Source organism: Polypterus senegalus, chromosome 7 (genome assembly GCF_016835505.1).
Source record: "Polypterus senegalus isolate Bchr_013 chromosome 7, ASM1683550v1, whole genome shotgun sequence".
Classification (NCBI taxonomy): Eukaryota; Metazoa; Chordata; class Cladistia; order Polypteriformes; family Polypteridae; genus Polypterus; species Polypterus senegalus.
The window spans coordinates 153,465,642-153,486,840 of NC_053160.1; the positions used below are offsets into that span (position 1 = coordinate 153,465,642).

The window sequence follows — 21,199 nt, forward strand, 5'->3', positions numbered from 1 at the left end:
TGAACATGATGGCGAACAGGCTGAGACATTCCTGTAAATCATCTTGCACATATGAAGTATGCTTTGTGAATAAATGGTTAACATTCAAATGTTAACATAATTTTGACTCACCCTGTATATGTATATATCTATACTAATAAAAGGCAAAGCCCTCACTGACTGACTGACTGACTCATCACTAATTCTCCAACTTCCCGTGTAGGTAGAAGGCTGAAATTTGGCAGGCTTATTCCTTACAGGTTACTTACAAAAGTTAAGCAGGTTTCATTTCCAAATTCTACGCGTGACGGTCATAACTGAATCCTACTTATGTACATATATACGTCCATAGCCTGCAGCTCAGTCGCCGTGTGAGGCGGAGTTGCGTCCCCCATCCCCACGCCTCCCACATAACTGACTGCCTGCCTATATAAGGCCGTCCTTCGCTCGGGTCTCTTCATTCCTTTCCTTGGTTCGCCACAGTATTCACGTCTCCCTGCTGATAACTGCAGCCTTTTTATTTAATCCACGGCTTCTCCGCTGTTTTATTGTTCGTTTATTACAATTATAGTTATTGTGTAGGTATTTTAGACTTAGAGTTTACTGTTTAGGTGCCCATTTCCTTTAACGTTCCAACCGTACCCCCATTAACATGTCTATCAAGGTGATCACCATCGATCAAAGAACTGTCACTTACAGAGTGGTTTCCATGCCCAGAGATGGCACCTACCTTTTCCATTCTCTGTGCTACATATTGCACGGACATATCAGGCTCACTCTTGATATCCGGAGGAACATTGTGTCTTATGTATTGAATGACTGGGACAGGTTCAAGGGGTGGACTGATGACAGTACAGGAGATAATTATACTACACAGGAGCACTAGAAGAGTAAAATGCTTAAGCCCCTCACCTATGATTCTGCATGTGAGTTGATGGCTGCCGCTGAATTGTTCGATTGTTGCTTTTAAGTGTACCAAAATGGCCAAATATTTTACACCTCGGGAGAACCGCCAATGCCTGTTAAACATCTTAGATTCACAGGTGACGATTTGAGTAGTGGACACTACTACAGTTGATGTTTATGAATGTTTCAACTCTTAAAACCTGGATGTAAAGTTATTGATGAAGCCGGTTGTATGCTTACAACGCTTGACAGATGCCGAATGTCACTTCAACACAAGTCCTGAAAATACTAACGTAATTGAAACAAATCATGAAACTCAAACCGATTATGACAGTAGCAATCCAAGCTGTGAGAAAACAGTAAAAAGGAGGCGTGTCAGACGTCATGGTACATTATCTGATGCAGCTAGACAGAAACAACTTTGTGCCACTGCCACCCAATACTCGCAGAGAAATCCACAAGTTAATAGACACGCTGTCGCCAAATACTCGCAGGCAAATCCACAAGCTCATAGAGACGCTGTCACTAAATACTCGCAGGCAAATCCACAAGTTCATAGAGATGCTGTCGCTAAATACTCGCAGGCAAATCCACAACTTCATAAAGATACCGCCGCTAAATCCTTGCAGAGAAATCCACAAGTTCATAGAAACGCTGTCACTAAATATTCGCAGGCAAATCCACAAGTTAATAGAGCTTCTGATTCTAGGTACGATCCCAATAATGAAAAGCGGCTCATACGAAAACAACAGGTTTGGCTCAAAAAAGCCGATTGTGGATTTGCGTACGACCCAAACATACATTATGAATGTGACAAAACAGTACACATTGGATCCATGGATGTTCACTGTGACTATTGTCATGCTCATAGGTGGAAATGTGAGTCCCCTGGTTTGTGCTGTAACAGTGGTAAAGTCTCTCTCACTCCTTTACGTAAGCTTCCTGACCTTCTTGAGGGCCTGTTAAATGGCGAACATCCTCAAAGTGAGGATTTCTTGAACAACATTTGAAAGTACAGCAGCGCATTTCAAATGACGTCATTTGGTGCTAACCAAATCGTTGAGGGAAATTTTATGCCTAAATTATATCAGACTAAATTAGAAGAAACTATGAGCTGAAAATTACATCCACTTGAAAGATGCTATTGAAAAAAACGACACTAATTTAAGGGAACTTGGTCAAGCTGTGATATGACCATCGTCGTTCACTGGAGGACCTCGCTATATGCACGAGCGTACACAAGACACAATGACATACAGTACGTACGTCATTATGGCTGTCCTGACTTATTCATCACATTTACTTGCAGTCCTAAATGGACTGACATCACTGAAGTTCTCCTTCCACATCAAAAACCTCATGATCGCTACGACCTTATCAGTCGTGTATTTCATCTCAAGATTCGCAAAATGATAGACTTACTCACGAAGAGTAATATTTTCGGCTGTACATATTGCTACATGTACACCATAGAGTGGCAAAAGCGAGGTATTCCCCATGCACACATTCTGTTGTGGCTAAAGGATAGGATTAAACCAGCTGTCATCGATCAAGTCATCCGTGCGGAAATTCCTGATCCACAGACTGACCCTGCCCTCCACAAAATAGTAAAATCCACCATGATTCACGGCCCATGTGGACCTCATAATATCAACTCACCCTGCATGATCAACAGAATATGAAGTAAGAAGTACCCGCATCCCTTCATCTCAGAAACTCAGACCAGAGAAGATGGTTACCCTCAGTACCGTCGGCGCACACCTGCTGATGGAGGTCATACAATTAACAATAGAGTACATATCGACAGCAGATGGGTGGTCCCTTATAGTCCTGTGCTGTTCTGCTTCTTCAATCCTCACATCAATGTTGAATTTTGCAATTCAGTAAAATCGATCAAATACATCTTCAAGTATGTTAACAAGGGAAGTGACCAGGCAGTATTTACAATACAAAATCAAAATGACGAAGTATCTCGATACGAAGCTGGGCATGACATTAGTAGCTCTGAAGCAGCCTGGCGCATTTTCTGTTTTCCCATTCACGAAAGTTACCCTCCGGTCGTTCATCTTGCTGTGCATCTTGAGAACGGACAAAGAATTTATTTCACAGAAAGCAATGTTGCCGATAAAGTACACAATCCACCACAGATGACCGTTTTAGCGTTCTTTAACCTTTGCAACCACGATGATTTTACAAAACAAATTCATTATAATGAAATTCCATCATATTATGTGTGGGCAAACAACATGTTTCGTCGGAGGAAACAGGGGAACCCTGTACCAGGACATTCGGGAGTGAAAAAAGATAATGTGCTGGGACGTTTCTACACTGTGCAACCGAATAACTCTGAATGCTACCATCTTCGACTGCTGCTCAACAAAATCACAGGTTCCACGTCTTTAAAATCTCTCAGAACAGTTGATGGTGTCCTACATCCAACCTATAAGTCGGCCTGCAGGGCACTTTGTTTTTTACAGGACGATATCAACTGGGACGAGACTCTACAGGAAGCTGCTCTGTATCGGTCACCTCAAAAGATCCGTGAACTATTTGCTGTCATGCTGGTGTTCTGCCAAATGGAAAACCCCTTAAACCTATGGGAAAAACATAAAGACAGCATAGCAGAAGATGTTAGGAGACAGACTGAAAGAGATCATATACGAACAGAAGTCCACCAGTGGTTACATTTGATCTATAACAAGTGTCTACAGTTGCTTGAAAACTACATAATTGCTATTGGAGGTCAATCTCTTGATCATTACGGTTTGCCTTCACTTTTCAGAGAACTGGCACAACTTACGTCAAATCCCGAGTACTTGAAAGAGACATCTTACAACGCCTTGCAATTGGCCAATATAGTCACAAATAACGAGCTGTTGCTAAATAGTGACTAAAAGTCAGTTTATGAGCAAGTCATGAGCAGCGTTGTCTTGGCCACTGGTACGATGTTTTTCCTTGATGCTCCAGGAGGAACTGGTAAGACATTCCTCATAAACCTTCTCCTTGAGAAAATCCGAGCAAAAGGTAACATTGCCATAGCTCTGGTTTCTTCTGACATTGCTGCAACTCTTCTTGTGGGTGGCAGAACTGCTCATTCAGCTTTCAAGCTGCCTCTGAACCTCAGCCATAATGAATCCCCCATGTGTAACATATCAAAGCAGAGTAACATGGCTAAAGTGCTGCGACATTCTCAGCTTATTGTCTGGGATGAATGCACTATGGCACACAGAGGAGGTGTTGAGGCTTTAGACAGGACCCTCCAAGACATCAAAACACCAACAAACTTATGGGAAGCTTGACAGTGTTGCTGGCTGGAGACTTCCAGCAAACCCTACCAGTCGTGCCCAGAGGAACACGCACTGATGAAGTTAAAGCATGTCTGAAGTCTTCATACCTATGGCCGCAAATCAATGTTGTTACCTTAAGAATAAACATGAGGGTTCATTTGAATGGCAACAAAAAAGCCGGGGAGTTCTCTGCTCTTCTGATGAGTATAGGTGATGGCACCTTCATACAAGAAAATCGTAAAATAAATATTCCTACAAATCTCTGTCTCGTGAATACCTTACAAAGCCTTCTTCAATATGTTTACCACAATCTACAAAATCTTCACGAAAACAACATGTCATGGTTGAGGGAGAGAGCTATCCTGACACCAAGAAATGACATGACTACGACTATAAACCACATTTTACTTCAAGAACTACCTTCACAACCGAAAACATATCAGTCTGTGGATTCAGTTGTAGAAGTGGAAGACACGGTGCACTATCCGGTAGAGTTTCTCCACACTCTGAATCCACCAGGCACTCCTGAGCATAATCTAATTTTGAAGGTTGGGGCACCAATAATGTTACTGAGAAACTTACAGCCACTGAAACTTTGTAACGGCACAAGACTTCAGGTCACGTGTCTGTAAAAGAACCTAATTGAGGCAACTATTTTTACTGGCAGTGGCTCAGTTGAGAGAGTTTTTATTCCTCGCATCCCTGTTATACCCTCTGATCTCCCATTTCAATTCAAACACCTTCAATTTCCAGTAAGGCTCTGCTTTGCAATGACAATTAATAAGACTCAGGGACAGACCCTTCAAAAGGTTGGCATTGATTTGAGACAGGATTGCTTTTCACATGGCCAAATTTATGTTGCATGCTCAAGACTAAGCTCAGCGCACAGCTTGGTCATATTACAACCGGAGGGCCGAACTGACAACGTGGTATACAAAGAGATCCTTAACAAATAATTATTTGTATATTTTCCCTCAGTTTAAAAAAGTTTACTTTTTTTCTTAATAAAGATTTTAAGGCAGTACTTCGCCGCTGCTATATATATATAATGTAAAATGCAAAGATTATGTCTGTCCGTCATGCGATTATTCATGAACCACAGGGGCAAGAACCTTGCTCTTGGTCGTAATCGAAGCCTTATGATGATACACACTTGTGCAGCGAAAAATGTGGCCAGTGGTAACCTTAACAAAGCTATTGGTGTTTGCATCTTTCTTACAGGGAAACTGCTCAAGAAGGTGACATGGAAAAAGACAAACGGCAACATCTGCTGAGTGCTGCTAAATTGCAGAAACTGGTCATGTGATAGGAAGAAGAAGATTGACATCCCTGGCATCTGCTAAACATCAAGCACATGTGGGGTGGCAACCTACTGCTACTCAGGAGTTACTGGGGCTGGAACCTTGATCTTGGGAGGACCGGAGGTACACATGTTTTTAGAAGTGAATGCTTTAGTGAGTCAGAAGCAAACATGAGGAGTGTTATCAATCAAATCATAGATAGAAGTGATCAATAGACAACAATACTTTACAAACTTTAATGTAAGTTCTAATTTAAACTAACTTTGGAGACACTAGCTTTGAACTAAACGTCTCTAGCCTGTTGTTGTATTGTTTAGTTTCTTTAGTGGTGTCTGTGCCTTCTATGTTACTCCAGTTGAATGATTATTATTATTATTGTTGTTGTTTTAAGCACTACAAATATAAGTTTTAAGCAAATATTTACATCAGCTTTGCTGATGCCAAAACCAGATACCAGAAATATTTAGTATGAACTGATAAAAGCTCTAAAGAAGCCTACGATGACTTTCAACACATGTTCAAAACCTCTGTTGCAAACTGAAGACCAGGCTCCTCACACACATCAGAGTTTTTAATGTTTCAATTACATAAAAACATTACTGCGACCATCTTCTGCTGAATCATTCAATACCAATGATGAATCTCAGGAAATTAGTGCTCTCAGTGCCAGGAGCTGCCTTTGTGAAGGCCGTCATTCTACCTGTGACTGTGTGGGCTTCACACACGTATAGTTAGTCAGTGTGGGTCAGTGTGAGTGTGCATTGCTCTGACACCCTGTTCAGCATTTATCCTTACTTTACGCTTTGTCCTGCCATGACAGGTGCCTGGTTCTTGTGACCCTGAACTCTGAAGCCTCTGAAGTCAGTACTCCCTTGGTAATTTATTAACACACTAAGGCTGCTTTTTAAAAGTGCACACAGATGAAGGTGCTGGCATACAAAGAAGGTCAAATATCAGCCCAGAGGTCTTCTTGAAGCTTTGGTCAGCTTTAGGTAAAGGTGTATCTCTAGATCTTCACATATTCCTATTCATACATTTGTTATGATGGGTAGAGTTGAACACGTACAACCCTCCATCCTATGTTACCAGACTCCCTCAGACTTTTTACTATATTAATGACATTGGGATACAATAGAATGTAAGTATGATCTTTAAATGTCAACTTAGAAATACAATTCTGCAGATCCTTCCAAGTGAACTATAAATTAAAAAGATTTCACTAATTCAGTTGTAACAAAGTGGAGATTTAAAGGGGCCTTGATTGTTGAGGAGGTTCCAGCAGGACAAATGTTCTAAACACATAGCCAGATTAGCAATAGAATGAATTAAAAATAAATAAATAAATTTAAAAAATCAATTTTCTTGAGTGGATCAATACAAGTCCACACTGTAGTTCAACCAAGAATGTCTGACAGGAGTTGACTGCCTTTGTCCATTCTGGGAACATGAGCAGTTTTACTAAGATAAATACTGCTGATGTGGAAACCTGAGTCAGACTTCATCGGTAATATCCCATCCATTCATATTCTGAACCCCCTTTCTCCATTATAGGATCTTAAAGGGTCAGAGTCAACACTGGCCATAAGGTAGTAAGCAACCCTGGAAGGGGAGTCAGTCCATAACAGAAGACGCTAATACACAAACCCAGAGTTTTTAAATGCAAACGGTCTCCATCCACACTACCATTTTCATATCATTCATAGACGCATCCACACTAAAATGACCAAAAACGCATATGATGTAGACATTCACCTACACTGGAAATGTGTGCATCAGCAGAAAAATCTTTGAAGGGATGGTAATGTCGCCACTCTCAAAACTCTAGCATCCAGTAACTTTATTTTATTTTTGTTCATGTATTCAAACTGTACAAAATATAATTTAGATGCATACAGAAGCAAAACAACAAACACCCTGGAAAGCAAGTCCTCTGTGTCTGCTATGCTGGAATATGCTTTTGTTCTGTGAAAGGTGACTAATCAGGGAATGGGACGTTATAATGAGCACCATCCAACCAGAGAATATCTATGATGGGAATGGAGGGCTCCTTTAGTACTTGTTTTAGGAGAGCTGGGCACATACCTAATTTGCATGCATAATTAGCCATGTGGTGCCAAACAAACATGGATCAGTATTATAGATCAGGTCGCAGTATTTCTAATATTGGCATGAGCAAACGTCTGCAGCCATATGGGATCTTCAGGATTGAGTTTGAGAACCCCTGATCTCGATTATGAAGCTGCAATGTATCAAACATGCCTCTTCTTTTTGTACTCATCACACATGGTCTAGCTATTTGTAAATGTCATCAAGTGTTGAACTGAGATGGAAATGTGTAGCACCTTCTTTACAGGAGGGATCATCCATATCAAAGAGACAAGGTGGGTTATCCAGGGGCGGTGAGCCTTTTGGCCACTGGATTTTCTCTGTCTCTGACCAGATAATCTGCTTGTTTGTTCCATTGTAATATGCCACTTTCTGTAAACAAAAAAAAAACATAATTAAAAACAAATGTCAATATAGTATAATCTTACAGATGGAAAAAAAAGGCACCATTTTCGATATACATGAAAGACACTATAAAGACAGATACATATGGCAGTATACTATAGACAGAAAGGTAGATTTGTGATGATAGACTAATTCATCCATTCATCGATTTACTTAACCTGCTTATCCAGGGCAGGGTTGGGGGCAGAAGCACCCTATTCCAAGAGTCAGTGGGCACAAGGCAGAGAATAACACCTGGACAGGGTGCCATTCTATCACAACATGAACACACACACATTCATGCACTCAGAGACCATTTAACAATGACAGTTCAGTTAACCTGCAGACAAATTTATTAGACTGTTATTCCTGTTCAGGATCACACTGAGCCAATGCCAGCTGCTGTGGTCTCCAGGCAGGAACCCTTCCTATTTATGATGCCAGTGCATACAATGCATTGATATTTCTTAGTGCAATAAACTTCCAGAAAAGTTTCAGTCAGATGTAGATAGTATTAGCAAAGAGAAGCTCCTTGTTTCTAAACAGACAGACAGTGGCCCAAAATGTAAAAAAAAAAAGCCAAAAAAAAATCCTCACCTCATACATTCCTGTTTTAGGATCTGTCATGGCCCAGAGACTAAAATCTGTATCTCTGTCGTTATTCTTGTCTGTGCTCACAAGGCCTGTGACGCCTGCAGAAGGATAAAAAGACAAATCATCTTTATGAACTGCAATGGAAAAACACAAAGTGACAGATGTAGTCAGAACTTGGCAGCCTCACCAGTAACTCCACGTGTGAGCCTCAAACACTAACAGCAAGGTTGCTTGGTGCCTTCAGGTCACTTACAGCTGGAGGTGTGAAGCTGAAATGTTTGTGTGTCATGCCAGATATACAGGGTGGTCTGCCACTTGATGGATTAGAGTCAAAAATAGAAAGTAAAAAAAAAAAAAGACCCTCTAAGTAGTTTTAAGTGAGTGATGGGGGTAGGGAGATGGGAATCACAATGCCTGAGCAGAGAGTGTAAAGAAGAATAGGTCATCATTGGGCCTTGGTCATGGGCATTCTGGGATGTTTTCATCTTAAAGAGGCAGCCAGTCTCACAGGGTGGAGGGGTTATGAATACTGAAACACCCTTGGGGGGGGTTTGGGGGGGTTTCTTAACCTCTTAATAGTGTGCTTTAAAGTGAATTCAGTTTTCATTAGATGGCTAAATCAACTTCATTCACATTTTATTTTACTTCTCAGGGTGGCACTGATGTTATTATCTTTAAAACAATACCTTCAATGGATTTTTAGAAATTGCACCACTAGTGACACACACCAGTGCTGGACCATTACCCAACATCAGCCCATTCATCAATGCTTGCCTTGGAGGCTCTTCATTATGCACACCATTGTAAACTGTACAGCTAACAGCCACAGGGCTGGCTATCCTAAGAATGCCTAGAAGTCGTTTTATCTATTTAATGTAGATCAACAGTTATTTCCCCTAAAGCTTTGTTTCCTGATGCTCCATGATCTTTTATATACCAATGGACTTTAAACAGTTAAAGAGTTAAATGCTTTTTGCATCTATTATTTATTCTGTAACATGTCCATCATTCTTCATTTATTTCTATTATTATGCAGTGCCTTCAGAAAGTATTCAGGTCCCAACACTTAATATCCCAAAATGACAAAGCAAAATACAGGATTTTAAGATTTGTTTTGCAAATATATTATAGAAAAACCTCCTGAAATTTCACACTGACTCACATATTTAGACCATTTGCTATGACACTTAAAATGTGGCTAAAATCCATCTTATTTCTTTGATCATCACTAAGATGTTTTAACACCTTTTTTGGAGTCCACCTGTAGTCAATTCAATTGACTGGACATGATTAGGAAGGGGACACAGCTGTCTATAGAAGGTCCTACAGTTGACAAAGTGAATCAGAGCAAAACCCAAACCATAAGGTTGAAGGAAGTGCTTGAAAAGACTTAGAAACAGGATTGTGTAAAGGCACAGATCTAGGGAAGGATACAAAATATTTCTACGGCACTGAAGGTTAGCAAGAGCACATTTAGCTTCCTAATTCTTAAATGAAATATATTTGGAACAACCATGACTCTCCCTAGAGCTGGCTGCCTGGCCAAACTGAGAAGGGCATTGGTGAGAAAGGTGATCAAGAACACAGTGGTCTTACTTGCTGAGCTCCAAAGAATCTGACTGGGGTAGATTTACAAAAAAAAAAGTTCTGGAGTACAGAAGGTTCCTAAGAGCACAGTGGCCTCCATAATTCTTAAATGGAAGAAGCTTGGAGCAAAAACAATTCTTTTCAGAGCTGGCCAACCAGCCAAACTGACCAATCTGGAGAGAAGGACCATGGTAAGAGAGGTGACCAAGAACCCGATGGTCACTCTGGCTGAGCTTTATAGAATCTGCGTGGAGATAATTAAAACTTCCAAATGGACAACCACCACTGCAGCACTCCATCGATCTTTGCTTTATGACAGAGTGGCCAGATTACATTTGCAGTCCACGTGGAGTTTGCAAATACGCAACTTAAGGACTCTCAGACTAGGAGAAACAAGAGGCTCTGAACTGACGAAACCAAAGGTTGAACAGTTTATCTCCAGTTCTAAGCATTACATCTGGATGATATCAAGCACCACTCATCACCTGTGCAATGCTATTCCAACAATGGCAGCCTCATGATGTGCGGATACTTTTCAGTGACCCCACATCAGCAAAAATCGAGCAATGTCAGGGAGACTAGTCAGGGTTCAGGGAAAGCTGAGCGGAGCAAAGTACAAGGATATCCTTGAGAAAATCCTTTTCCAGAGCACTCTGGGCATCAGACTGGGCCAAAGCTTCACCTTCTAACAGGACAATGACCCTAAGCGCAAAGGAAAGACAACACAGGAGTGGCCTAGGGACAACTCTGTAAATATTCTTGAGCGGCCATGACAGAGCCTGGACCTGAAACCAATTAAACATCTTGGGAGAGCCCTGAAAATAACTGCCCACCGATGGTCTCCTTCTAACCTGACAGAGCCAGAAACGATCTACTGAGAAGAATGACAGAAAATCCCCAATTCCTTGTATGTGAAGCTTGTCGCGTCAAACCCAACAAACCTCCAGGTTGGAATCACTTCCACAAGTGATTCAATTAAGTACTGAGTAAAGGGTCTGAATACTCATGTTAATGAATTATAAATAGAATCAAGATTACTGGGAGACAGATGTTTTTGAAGTTCTACAACTAAAAAGTCTCCTTAATACAATAGAAAGGTTATCATTTCCATGGTGTTAACACAATATAAATTACTGTAGTCAATAAAATGCTCAGTTACATGGGGAAGTTACTGGGCTGAATGTCTTTTGCATCTTGGATTTTAAATGATAACTTCTAGGCCTCTTGGGTGTTGTGTTCTTCCTATCGGGTACAGTACATTTTGCCTATTAAAGTTACAGACAGAAGTTAGAACACTAAAACAGCTGTGCAAAGACATGCCATGTAACCCAAGAAAGTTTGTCAATCAAGCGCTGTATGTCATTCACATGGCACAGCTGGCATCTACGAGATGTGGCTATTCAATAATAAGACATGTGAGTCTAACCATATTGCACAGGCCAGAAATGAGTGAGGGTCACCGACCTTGGACAAGCATAAACAAGTTTCAATCATGTCACGCTATTAGCTCTCTGTCACTCACACTTTGAAATTAACATCAGAAAAATGTGTGTTGGAAAATCATCAGGTCAAAAATTCAGCTATGTATTAATTTGAAATGTTTAGTGAAATTGATAAAAAATGGTTGACAGATGATAGCTGAGGTTTGCAGATGATAAACAAACTGAACAGAATGTGCAAAAAGTCTATGAAAGTGTTCAAAATGATCGACAACTCAGCATCAGAATTAATTGCACAAATAGTCTGAATCAATAACGAGATTGTCAAACAAATTTTGCAGAACATGACGAAAATTTGTGCCAAAGTTTTCTCTAGGCTTCTGACCCTTGACCAATAATGAAAATCACAAGCAAATTTGTGCTGATATTTTGGGGCAAAATAAAGTGAAACCAAACTTTTAAAAAAGTTGTGACGAGACTTGGATCATCCAGTAAAATCCCAAAATGATTATTGCTCTGGAAAACACTGTCTTCAAGTGTGCACTCCAGGGAACCCATTTTGAGCCAGTTACTGAGGTGAAGAAGAAAAAAATTGAGCTTTTGAGATAGCTGATGGAAGATAATTTACACCAGTACTATGGAAGACCAGAATGCAGTGGTGCGTAGATACAGGATGGGAGTATATCGAAGAGAAACAGACTTGAATTGTATGTTTTCATTATAATTAAGTTACAGCATCACTCCATCCATCCATCCATCCATCCTCTTCCGCTTATCCGAGGTCGGGTCGCGGGGGCAGCAGCTTAAGCAGAGAGGCCCAGACTTCCCTCTCCCCGGCCACTTCTTCCAGCTCTTCCAGGAGAATCCCAAGGCGTTCCCAGGCCAGCCGGGAGACATAGTCCCTCCAGCGTGTCCTGGGTCTTCCCCGGGGCCTCCTCCCAGTTGGACGTGCTCGGAACACCTCACCAGGGAGGCGCCCAGGAAGCATCCTAATCAGATGCCCGAGCCACCTCATCTGACTCCTCTCGATGCGGAGGAGCAGCGGCTCTACTCTGAGCCCCTCCCGGATGACTGAGCTTCTCACCCTATTTTTAAGGGAAAGCCCAGACACCCTGCGGAGGAAACTAATTTCAGCCACTTGTATTCGCGATCTCGTTCTTTCGGTCACTACCCATAGCTCATGACCATAGATGAGGGTAGAAGCGTAGATCGACTGGTAAATTGGGAGCTTTGCCTTACGGCTCAGCTCCTTTTTCACCACGACAGACCGCCTGTCGATCTCACGCTCCATTCTTCCCTCACTCGTGAACAAGACCCGAGATACTTGAACTCCTCCACTTGGGGCAGGATCTCTTCCCCAACCCTGAGAGGGCACTCCACCCTTTTCCGGCTGAGGACCATGCTCTCGGATTTGGAGGTGCTGATTCTCATCCCAGCCGCTTCACACTCAGCTGCGAACCGATCCAGAGAGCTGAAGATCACGGCCTGATGAAGCAAACAGGACAACATCATCTGCAAAAAGCAGTGACCCAATCCTGAGTCCACCAAACCGGACCCCTTCAACACCCTGGCTGCGCCTAGAAATTCTGTCCATAAAAGTTATGAACAGAATCGGTGACAAAGGGCAGCCCTGGCGGAGTCCAACTCTCACTGGAAACGGGCTCGACTTACTGCCGGCAATGCGGACCAAGCTCTGACACCGGTTGTACAGAGACCGAACAGCTCTTATCAGGGGGTCCGGTACCCCATACTCCCAGAGCACCCCACAGGATTCCCCGAGGGACACGGTCGAATGCCTTTTCCAAGTCCACAAAACACATGTAGACCGGTCGGGCAAACTCCCATGCACCCTCCAGGACTCTGCTAAGGGTGAAGAGCTGGTCCACTGTTCCGCGACCAGGACGAAAACCACACTGTTCCTCCTGAATCCGAGGTTCGACTATCCGACGGACCCTCCTCTCCAGAACCCCCGAATAGACTTTTCCAGGGAGGCTGAGGAGTGTGATCCCTCTATAGTTGGAACACACCCTCCGGTCCCCCTTTTTAAAGAGGGGGACCACCACCCCGGTCTGCCAATCCAGAGGCACTGTCCCCGATGTCCATGCGATGTTGCAGAGACGTGTCAACCAAGACAGTCCTACAACATCCAGAGCCTTAAGGAACTCTGGGGTATCTCATCCACCCCGGGCCCTGCCACCAAGGAGTTTTTTGACCACCTCGGTGACCTCAGTCCCAGAGATGGGAGAGCCCACCTCAGAGTCCCCAGGCTCTGCTTCCTCATTGGAAGGCATGTTAGTGGGATTGAGGAGGTCTTCGAAGTACTCCTCCCACCGACCCACAACGTCGAGTCGAGGTCAGCAGCGCACCATCCCACTATATACGGTGTTGACACTGCACTGCTTCCCCCTCCTGAGACGCTGGACGGTGGACCAGAATCTCCTCGAAGCCGTCCGAAAGTCGTTCTCCATGGCCTCTCCAAACTCCTCCCATGCCCGAGTTTTTGCCTCAGCAACAACCGAAGCCGCGTTCCGCTTGGCCTGCGGTACCTATCAGCTGCCTCCAGAGACCCACAGGACAAAAAAGTCCTATAGGACTCCTTCTTCAGCTTGACGGCATCCCTCACCGCCGGTGTCCACCAACGGGTTCGGGGATTGCCACCACGACAGGCACCGACCACCTTGCGGCCACAGCTCCGGTCAGCCGCCTCAACAATAGAGGCACGGAACATGGCCCATTCGGACTCAATGTCCCCACCTCCCTCGGGACGTGGTTGAAGTTCTGCCGGAGGTGGGAGTTGAAGCTTCTTCTGACAGGGGACACTGCCAGCTGTTCCCAGCAGACCCTCACAACACGTTTGGGCCTACCAGGTCTGACCGGCATCTTCCCCCACCATCAAAGCCAACTCACCACCAGGTGGTGATTAGTTGACAGCTCCGCCCCTCTCTTCACCCGAGTGTCCAAGACATATGGCCGCAAGTCCGACGACACGACAGCATCACTCTTGTTATTTAATAGTTATACCTTTTGTGTCTTTATGTAACTATTGAGTCTTTAATCAAAAAACATTAATGCTTAAGATATGTGGAATGATGTGAAGCAACATGTAAAAATAGTGTGATCTGACACCCGCCACTATTGCAGACCAATGAATCATTAACATTGTGCCCCTCTGTAACCTACAAAGTCATTCAACTGTATTGAAGTTTGTCATCCCCATCCTTGTTTTAGCAGCCATTTTCTAGTTTTATCCAGATTTTGTGAATGCTTTTCCATATCTTTTTCCTGGGTTAAAAGCAATGTTGAGGTAACAGAGAAGATCCCAGTTAGGGTAGGTCTGCACCAGGGATCTTCTTTAGTTGCTTACCTCTTTGATCTGGCTATAGATTTGTGGAGTCATGGGGTAAAAGACCACTGTCTCTGGTGCATGCTTTTTGCTGATGACATTGTGTTGTGTAGCACCAGAAAAGGGGAAGTGGAAAGGAAGTTGGAAGAATGGAGAAACACTTTGTAAGAAGAAGTTAAACAGGAAGAAGAAATAAATTGTGAGGTTTAATGATGATCAGGATTCAGACGTTAACTGCAGGGAGAGATACTGAAAAGAGTGGAGTAAATATCTAAGATCACTGGTAGCCCAAGATGGAAAACTAGATGTAGAGATGTGGATGAAACAATTGTAAGAAGGTATCAGGAGTATCAAGTGATCGAAGAGGTAAAGTAAGGTTTATAAGACATTGGTAAGACCAGCAGTGATGTATGGAGCTGAGATATGGGCAGTAAAGGAAGCACACGAATAGAAGTTAGATGTGGCATAAATGAGAATGTTAAGATGGATTTGTGGAGTTACAAAGGAGGGCAGAATAAGAAATGAAACAATCAGAGGTACAATAAAAGTGGGAGAGGAATGCAAGATGAAGTGATCTGGACATGTGATGAGGAGAGAAAATGAATATACGGGCGAAAAAATGATGGGAATGGAAGTGCATGGAAGGAGAAAGCTGGGAAGCCCGAAGCAAAAGTGGATAGATAAAGTAAAAGAAGATTTGATAGAAAAGGGTTTGACAGGATTGGGCGTGCAGGACTGAGCTGTATGGAGAAGACTGATCAGACACATTGACCCCACACAGAAGAGGAAAACGATGAAGAGGGAGAAGGAAGAGAAAAAGACAAGAACTTTATAAAGCAGATTGCATTGAAAAGTACTGATTAAAAAAAGACTCTCTTAACGTAAAACTGATTTATGTAAAACGCACTTTGTTTTTTACAGATGTTTGTTATAACATTCTCTATGAAAATCACTGTATAAACATAGATACCTGTAGATTACATCGTCTATTAAAGGAAGTGTAGAAAACAAGGACGACATGTCCTGTAAAGCATTGTATGAATGTGAGTGAAAGGCGCTAAGTTAAATATTTTTTATTTTTATTTTTGAAAGGTGCTACATTAAATAATGATGAATTCCACTAAGGGACACTTAATAATAACACAGAATACACGGTATATGGCCCAACTTAAAATAAAGATTGAAAGCTTTCTTGAGCAATTTGAATGACAGGATAAGACAGGATAGACACTCTAAAGCACGTTGCCATGTTTCTTACAATGTAAGGCTCTTTATAAAATGAAGATTGAATGCTCTGTGTTCAAAACATTGCATATATCAACACTGAATTCCATCAAGCACATTATGAAAGAAACTATATAAAATAAATATTGATTGTTTTGTAAAAAAAACGGTAATATCTGTATTGATAAGGAAACCAAACAAAGCTGCATTCATAACAGAAGCTCCCACTCGACCTCCAGCTCTTGAAATTACTTGATGGTGGTGGTCACTCTGATGTCACTGGGGGGGCTACCCCTGCTGGCTTATCTACAGATAAGAACTTGGCTCCAGGCCAGAAACATCATAAGGAAACCAGCGCTCAAGCCTTTAAAATATTTATGCATTAAGACTCCAACTTCTCTGTCTCCATTAGCAATGCCAGCTGCCATTAGGAAATGCAGAGAAGGAAATTGTGCTATCATAAATTGTCCGGCTCAGAATGCATTTGCACTGCCTTACATTGACTATGAAAATTGAGCAACCTTTAACATGGTACTTATTACAAGCTGGAAAGCAAGGCAGGAAACCGAGCGGCAGGAAACGCTGTCTCTGAGGAATGATGTGGTGACTGACCAAATTCTTTATCCATTTGTTTTAGGCTCTGGCGATTGGAATACTGGAAACATGCCCCCAATTCAATGCCAAGACCATTCACTCGTCTAATCCCAAGAAGCCCCCACCACTTTCTCCTGTCAGCTAAAAAAGCTTAAGGGGGCCGACTTCCATGTCTGTAACAGATTGGGTAATTTGCTCATTTTGAATCTGTCAAGCTGATGTGCAGCAGGATTGGACAAATCTTTAGAAGCTGGAATTGAAACAGATTCAAAGAGAAAGTGACAGTCTGTCAAAATAAAAAAAATAGACATGATGCCTCCAGGCAGCCACCATTTATCTTTACTTTTAATATTACAAACATGTGTGATGCAGCTTCATTTAGCAAACATTGCTTTTTGGAATTCTTAACAGTGACTAAGAGTCGTGGGATTACAACATCTTAATAAGTGACCTGAATCTTTTAACTCTACAGCCACCAAGTCAGTTTGGGAAATGTGCACAAAAGTATACTGTGCCTTAGACATTTTCAAGAAGCATAAGTACTGGCCTGAAGCCTTTAGACCCCAAGATCACAAGATCACATTCTGCTGCATGGATTACTAATACTGAATGGGGCATTTAGCCTGTGGGGAGCTGGCTCTCTGTCCATCCATCCATCCATCCATCCATTCAACCATCCTCTAACTCACTTATCCAGTTCAGTATGGAAGATTCATGCCAACACTAAATGCAATGCAACATATTAACTCAGTGCAAGGCAATGCGTATACACATGGTGCAGTTAATGTTGGCACAGTTTTATTATGTCATAATTAAAACATTAGAAAGACATTTTAGACAACAACAGGCCATTGAGCCCTAAAAGCTCACCAGTCCTATTCACTAAATTCCTCCAACATAACATCATATCCAGTTCTGATGGTCCCTTAAGTCCTACTGTCTTCCACACTACTTGGTAGCTTATTCCAAGTGTCTATGGTTCTCTGCATAAAGAGAAACTTCCTAATGGTTGTCCAAAATTTACACTTAATAAGTTTTCAACTGCGTTCCTGTGTTCTTCATGAACTCATTTTAAAGTAACAATTTCAATCCACTGGACTAATTCCTTTCATAATTTTAAACAGTTGTCACAGAAGTGGGCTGCTTGCTATGATATTCTCCATCAAAGTCACTATTTAAACATGCAAGTGGGCTCATCTAATAATAATTCCACCTTGTTTTTCTCCCTAACAGATCTGACAGCTGGCAACTCTGATAAATTGACTTCTGGGTTACGAACCCCTCAGCCCGCCTCCTCCACTCTGGCTTCCCCTTAAGTGGTCCACTACCATCTAGAGCAGGGGTCTCCAACTCCAGCCCTGGAGAGCTACTGTGACTGCAGGTTTTCTTTCTAACCCTTTTCTTAATTAGTGACCAGATTTTGCTGCTAATTAACTCTTTGCCTTAATTTTAAATGATGCACATCGTAAGACTCAGGCCCCTTAATTATTTTGTTTTTTCTTAATTAGCAACCAAACAATATTAAGACACAAAATGAACCAACACATAAAAAACAACCTGCGTCCATCACACAAAATGAGACAGAACAATGACCACTGCTCCATTATCAAGTATGCAGATGACACCATGCTCATAGGATGTATATCTGGGGAGGATGAATGCCACTATCTAAATCAAGTGGACTAGAGGGTGAACTGGTGAAATAAAAACTCTCTCACTCTGAATGTAAAAAAGACCAAAGAAATGATATTTGATTTTAAGAGACAGAAATCTGTATGTTCACCTATTGTATAGGGTGTCCCAAAATTCACGCAAGAAGTAATTTTGATAGAGAACACAAGTTTTTAATTAAAAATTGTAAATTTTTAATTGATTGATAAAGTATACAGTATAGGCTTATGTATGGAATAGCATATCGGGTAAATGGCCTCCACGGCTTTGTTGGCACATACGCACTCTTTTGTTGAAATTTTCCATGACCGTTTTGCATAAATGTGGCTCAATTTTCTCCTTCAAGGCGTGGGTGGTCGTGGGCTTGATGGCATAAACCTTAGACTTCAAAAAAACCCAAAGTCCAACGGCGTTAAATGATCTGAATGTTTGAATTAATCTCTTCGCAGTTGATGAACTTAAATCACTATTCCGACCATAATTTGTACGAAAATTGTGAACTGTAGCTGCCAAACCTTCATTATTTTTAAAATATTGCTCAACAATGAAAACACGTCGTTATTTCGTGTAGTGCTCCGTTTTTAATAACCCTGAACTGTGAGCTGTCACGCTGTCTTTTCTTTTCGTTGGCAACACTTTACCGCACAAATGGCACCAAATTCAAATCTTGCGTGAATTTTGGGACACCCTATAGTTCTGGGAGAGGAGGTAGAAATAGTGACTGAATATAAATACTTAGGAATTTACCTAGATAACAATCTTAACTGGAATACAAATACAAAAAAATTATTCTCTAAACGCAACCAGCGCTTATTTCTCCTCCATAAACTCAAACTATTTAAAGTAGACACGAACCTCATGTTGTCCTTCTATCGCAGTATGATCCAGTCTGTGATCAATTTCAGTTTCATTGCCTGGTTTAATAGTCTGACAAACCAAAACTTAAAAAAGCTCCAGCAGATTACGAAGTATGCAGCTAAAGAGTTATTGGGGCTGATGTAGATGATTTGACTAGTGTGTGTCAGAAGGCAATGTTAAAGAGACTGGAAATCATCTCTACTGATGACAGTCATCCATTACATGTAGAACTAAAGTTCAGTAAATCAGGAAGGATAGTCGCTTTGAAAACCCACACAAATCGCTCCAGAAACTCCTTTCTTCCTAGTGCCATAAGACTTTTTAATAAGAAATATCGGAGATAATGATTAAGGTTTTGATATATATTCTGTAACCTTTTTTTTCATGTAAATATGTATTATTTAACTGCTTTACCTTAACCTTTCTTGTTTCTATTGGTCTGTTGTATCTCATTCTGTCTGTTATTAGATGCAACTGAGAAGGCAAATTTCATGTTTTCTTGTGTAAACATGACTAAATAAAGAAACCTTAAACCTTAAACAATAACTGAAAATAAAGAAAAGGTGAAGGCCTCAGTAATGTTGGTCTGCTCAGGTCCACAAAACATTTTGACAGCGCTCTAAAAAAAGAAAATCAACAGTTTTGGAAATGTCTTCCATGGCAGAATGAGCACCATGGAAGTAAATAAAGGGTTTAATTAGCAACGAGAATTGGCTTCAAATTAAGAAATTTAATGTAAAAGTGAAGTTGGTTGGAGTTTGAGGCCCCAATTTAGTTGGTCATCTCTTGGCTCACTTCACATCAAATTTATTTTTAGGTGCCGTTTAAGGAAAAAAGGAATCGATTCAGCGGTCAACATCTCAAAAAAGTCAATTAAAATAAAGGGAGATATTTAATTATCAGCAAAAACTGGTCACTAATTAAGAAAAGAGTTAGAATGAAAACCTGCAGCCACAGTAGCTCTCCGGGAGTGGAGCTGGAGACCCAGAGGGAGTTTAACTCTTGACTCCCATCTGAAAAGAAGTCTGTTTTCAAATTGTTGTTGTTGTTTTTTCTTGTTTTGTTATCAAATACATGAAGTTCGCCTAACTCTTTATCTTCTCACTGTATTTTTCTTACAACTTCAATCATGTCTCTTCTTAACCTCCATTTGCTTGAACTAAAAGGACTCAGCTCTTTTAATCTTTCCTCATAATTCAGCCCCTACATTCCTGGAATCAGACTAGTCACTTTTCTCTGGGCTACTTCTACCGCTTCTGTGTCGTTTTTATTTTTATTTTTATTTTTTTTAAACATATCAACCAAATGATTGATTACTTTTCACTATGGCACCTATTTATAGTGTCATTTTAAAACTCAATACAAAAGCATACTGCATTTTTATTTCATGTCTATAGATTACGTGTCATAACTAAAAGCAAAGCAAACGTATTGCCTTTTGGTTAGCTGCTGCTCAAAGCATTTTGCATTTCAATTGAAGACCATGCATTAAACATGTCGAAAATGAATGTAATCAAACGACATAATCAGCATCAAAAGATGGGGTAACGGGCATCAAGAGTTTGGGTAAGAGGCATTCGCTTCACGAATGTGTTCACCCAGCACTAAAGATGGCGAAAGGGGATTTGATAAGGCACGTGGAAGCTGGTGATAAATAATGATTTCATTCTCTTCCATGTTGCCTAATTAATGGAAAGGGCTGGAGAAATAGAAACACTAACAGGAAAAGAATTTCTAACTGCTACAGCCACATTTTTGAAACACATTCAAGAGTTAACGTCCTCAAGCGCTGCAGCGTATGATTATATAGCTCATCAACCATGGCATCCGTACACCAGTATTTTCCTAAATATGATTTGCCAATAACTGAAGATGGGAGATGTTCATACCAGCTATTGCTAAACTTCTTGACATATCTATCAGGAC

At 41.4% G+C, this 21,199-nt stretch overlaps 1 protein-coding gene across 1 annotated transcript in view; it reads right to left on the reverse strand.

The window, feature by feature from the left end:
- Positions 1–21,199, reverse strand: part of LOC120532921 (atrial natriuretic peptide receptor 2) — a 186,264-nt gene that overhangs the window by 125,488 nt on the left and 39,577 nt on the right. The window contains exons 2-3 of the mRNA XM_039759411.1: positions 8,561–8,655; positions 7,816–7,951 (exon numbers count right to left, since the gene is read on the reverse strand). Of these exons, the coding sequence (XP_039615345.1) occupies positions 7,816–7,951; positions 8,561–8,655 (231 nt within the window). The remainder of the gene's footprint in view (positions 1–7,815; positions 7,952–8,560; positions 8,656–21,199) is intronic.